General features: G+C 38.0%; 1 protein-coding gene across 1 annotated transcript; it reads left to right on the plus strand.

Annotated features, from left to right (window-relative positions):
• Window positions 1–608: 608 nt before the first annotated feature.
• On the plus strand, window positions 609–1790 carry LOC120090094. The gene is made up of 4 exons (XM_039047585.1): window positions 609–702; window positions 944–1091; window positions 1281–1550; window positions 1616–1790. Exons 1-4 carry the CDS (start codon window positions 609–611, stop codon window positions 1788–1790), a joined length of 687 nt encoding a protein of 228 aa, XP_038903513.1.
• The last annotated feature ends 845 nt before the right edge of the window (window positions 1791–2635 follow it).

The following is a 2635-nucleotide window of genomic DNA, read 5'->3' on the forward strand; positions in this document are numbered from 1 at the left end:
CCAAGTTTAGGGAAGGAGTTCGAGATTTACTGTGATGCATCTAGACAGGGAATTAGGATGTGTGTTGATGCAAGATGGAAAAGTAGTAGCTTATGCATCTAGAAATCTGAAGACCAATGAGGGTAACTACCCTCACATGATTTAGAGCTAGCAACTGTGGTATTAGCATTGAAGATTTGAAGACATTACTTGTATGGTGAGAAATGTCATATCTTTATAGATAATAAGAGTTTGAAGTACATATTTGAGCAGAAAGAGTTGAACTTGAGACAGAAAATATGGTTAGAGTTAATTAAAGACTATGATTGCACCATTGACTACCACCCAAGTAAAGCAAATATGGTAGTCGATGCATTGAGCAGGAAGTCGAGTTACCCCAGGAATGTGCTTAGTTCTCTAAGGGGAAGATTATTGCAGGAATTCAGAAGTGCTAATGCAACATTGTCAGTAGGCTACTTGGATGAGCTATTGGCATATTTTCAGTTAGGCCTACTTTGATAGATGATATTATCATAGCTCAGTAAGGAGACCCTAGTTTCAAGAAGTTAGTTGAAGAGGTAAGTAAACAGCAGAGAACATATTATATGCTAACACAGGATGGAGCCTTAATGAAGGAGCACAGATTATATGTTCCTAATGACGAGGCATTGAAGAATGCAGTTTTAGAGAAGGCTCACAGTTCTTCATATTCTATACACCCAGGTAGAAACAAGATATATAGAACTTTGAAGAAATCTTATTGGTGGCCTAGAATGAAGAAAGATATAGTAGGTTATGAAGATAGATGCTTAGTCTATCAGCAGGTTAAGCTAGAATATCAGAGGTCGGCAGTTTCCTTAACCACTTCCAATACCTGAATGGAAATGGGAACATGTCACTATGAATTTTCTTTTTGGTCTACCCAAGACATCCAATGGTTATGATGGTTTTTGGGTGATTGCAGACGAAATGAATAAGACAACAAAGTTTTTACCCGTCAAAGCCACTTCTACCCCTGATCAGCTGGCCAAGACATATGTTGACAAAGTTGTAAGCCAGTTTAGGGCTCCGGTATTGGTTGTATCAGGCAGGGATCTGAGGATCACCTTAAAGTTCTAGCCTAGTTTACAAAAGACACTTTATACTAAGCTACATTTTAGTATAGAATTTCATCCACAGATGGATGAACAATCAGAATGAACAATTCATACATTAGAAGATATGTTAAGGGCTTGTGTATTGCAATTTAAAGGTAGTTGGGATACACATTTGCTGTTAGTGAAGTTCGCCTATAATAACAGCTACAACTCTTGTATCAGAATGGCTCCATATGAAGCTTTATATGGAAAACCTTGTAGAATCCCTGTCTGTTGGAATGAAGTAGAAGAAAGAAAACTAGTAGGGCCAGAGTTAGTACAGATAACTTCAGACAATGTTAAGCTAATAAGAGAAAATCTGAAAATGGCTCGAGACAGACAGAAGAGCTATGCATATAAAAGAAGAAGAGAATTAGAGTTTGAGATCGGAGATCGAGTGTTTCTACGGCTATCTCCGTGGAAGGGGATACTTAGGTTTGGCAGCAAAGGAAGTTGAGCCCAAGGTATATAGGACTTTATGAAATAATTTAATGGGTCAGGTTAGCAGCTTACATATTTGCATTACCTACTGAGTTATTCAAGATACATGATGTGTTCCATGTATCTATGTTGAAGAAGTATGTTCCAGATCCTACTCAAATGCTCCAAGATCAACCAGTACAGTTGAAGGAAAATTTATCGTACGAAGAGGAACTAATTCAAATTCTAGACTAGAAGGAACAGGGGTTAACAAACAAGACTATATCATTGGTTAAAGTCTTATGGAGAAACCATGAAATAGAGGAAACTATATGGGAAGTTGAGGAGTAGATGAGAAGCAAGTATCCACACTTATGCACATGGTGACACTTAAAGAAAATTTGGAGGACGAGATTTCTCTAAGGGGAAGATAAATTGTAAACCCCTAAACCTATTTTACTAATTGATTGTGTTTAAGTTTCTATGAATATGAATTAATGGTGTTTATGTAGTTGAATATTATGTAAAGTATGTTATGATTGTGTACAATGTTTAAAAAAGGAAAATTTTCTAAGTGTTAAGAGGTGTGCTATCGGGTGAGATAAGAAAATGAACGCTTAGATGGAAATCAGAGGACTAGATGTGATGAACGCATGTGGTACTATGCGGTTAAGGGTCCAAGGGAGGAAAATGAGTTAAGTCTAACAAGAGACATGCATAGATGGTCATTTTTGGGGGTTTAGCAAAGGCCAAGAAGGACGGAATGCGAGCAACTAAGTTTTCCTAGGCGAGTGCATGATAAGCGTTAGGTGATACTAAAGAGATTAGTAAGCTTGGTCCAAGGGCTATACAATGGCAAGGAGCGTTGAGGCATGTGTAGAGGTTAATGAAGGCATCGATGAGCGGCATGCCTAAGCACAAATGCCTAAGACAAGCAAGTGTATACATGGGATAGTGATGTGGTGACCGAGAGAGTGCGACGCAACTAAGTATGCATTGGCTAAAAGGGAGACTTGCATGGACACAAGCCTATACATGTTGGATTAAGGAAGCAAGCAACAGAAGAAAACAAGATGATTAAGTATTCTAATTCATTAATT

The sequence above is a fragment of the Benincasa hispida genome, chromosome 11 (genome assembly GCF_009727055.1).
Source record: "Benincasa hispida cultivar B227 chromosome 11, ASM972705v1, whole genome shotgun sequence".
Classification (NCBI taxonomy): domain Eukaryota; kingdom Viridiplantae; phylum Streptophyta; class Magnoliopsida; order Cucurbitales; family Cucurbitaceae; genus Benincasa; species Benincasa hispida.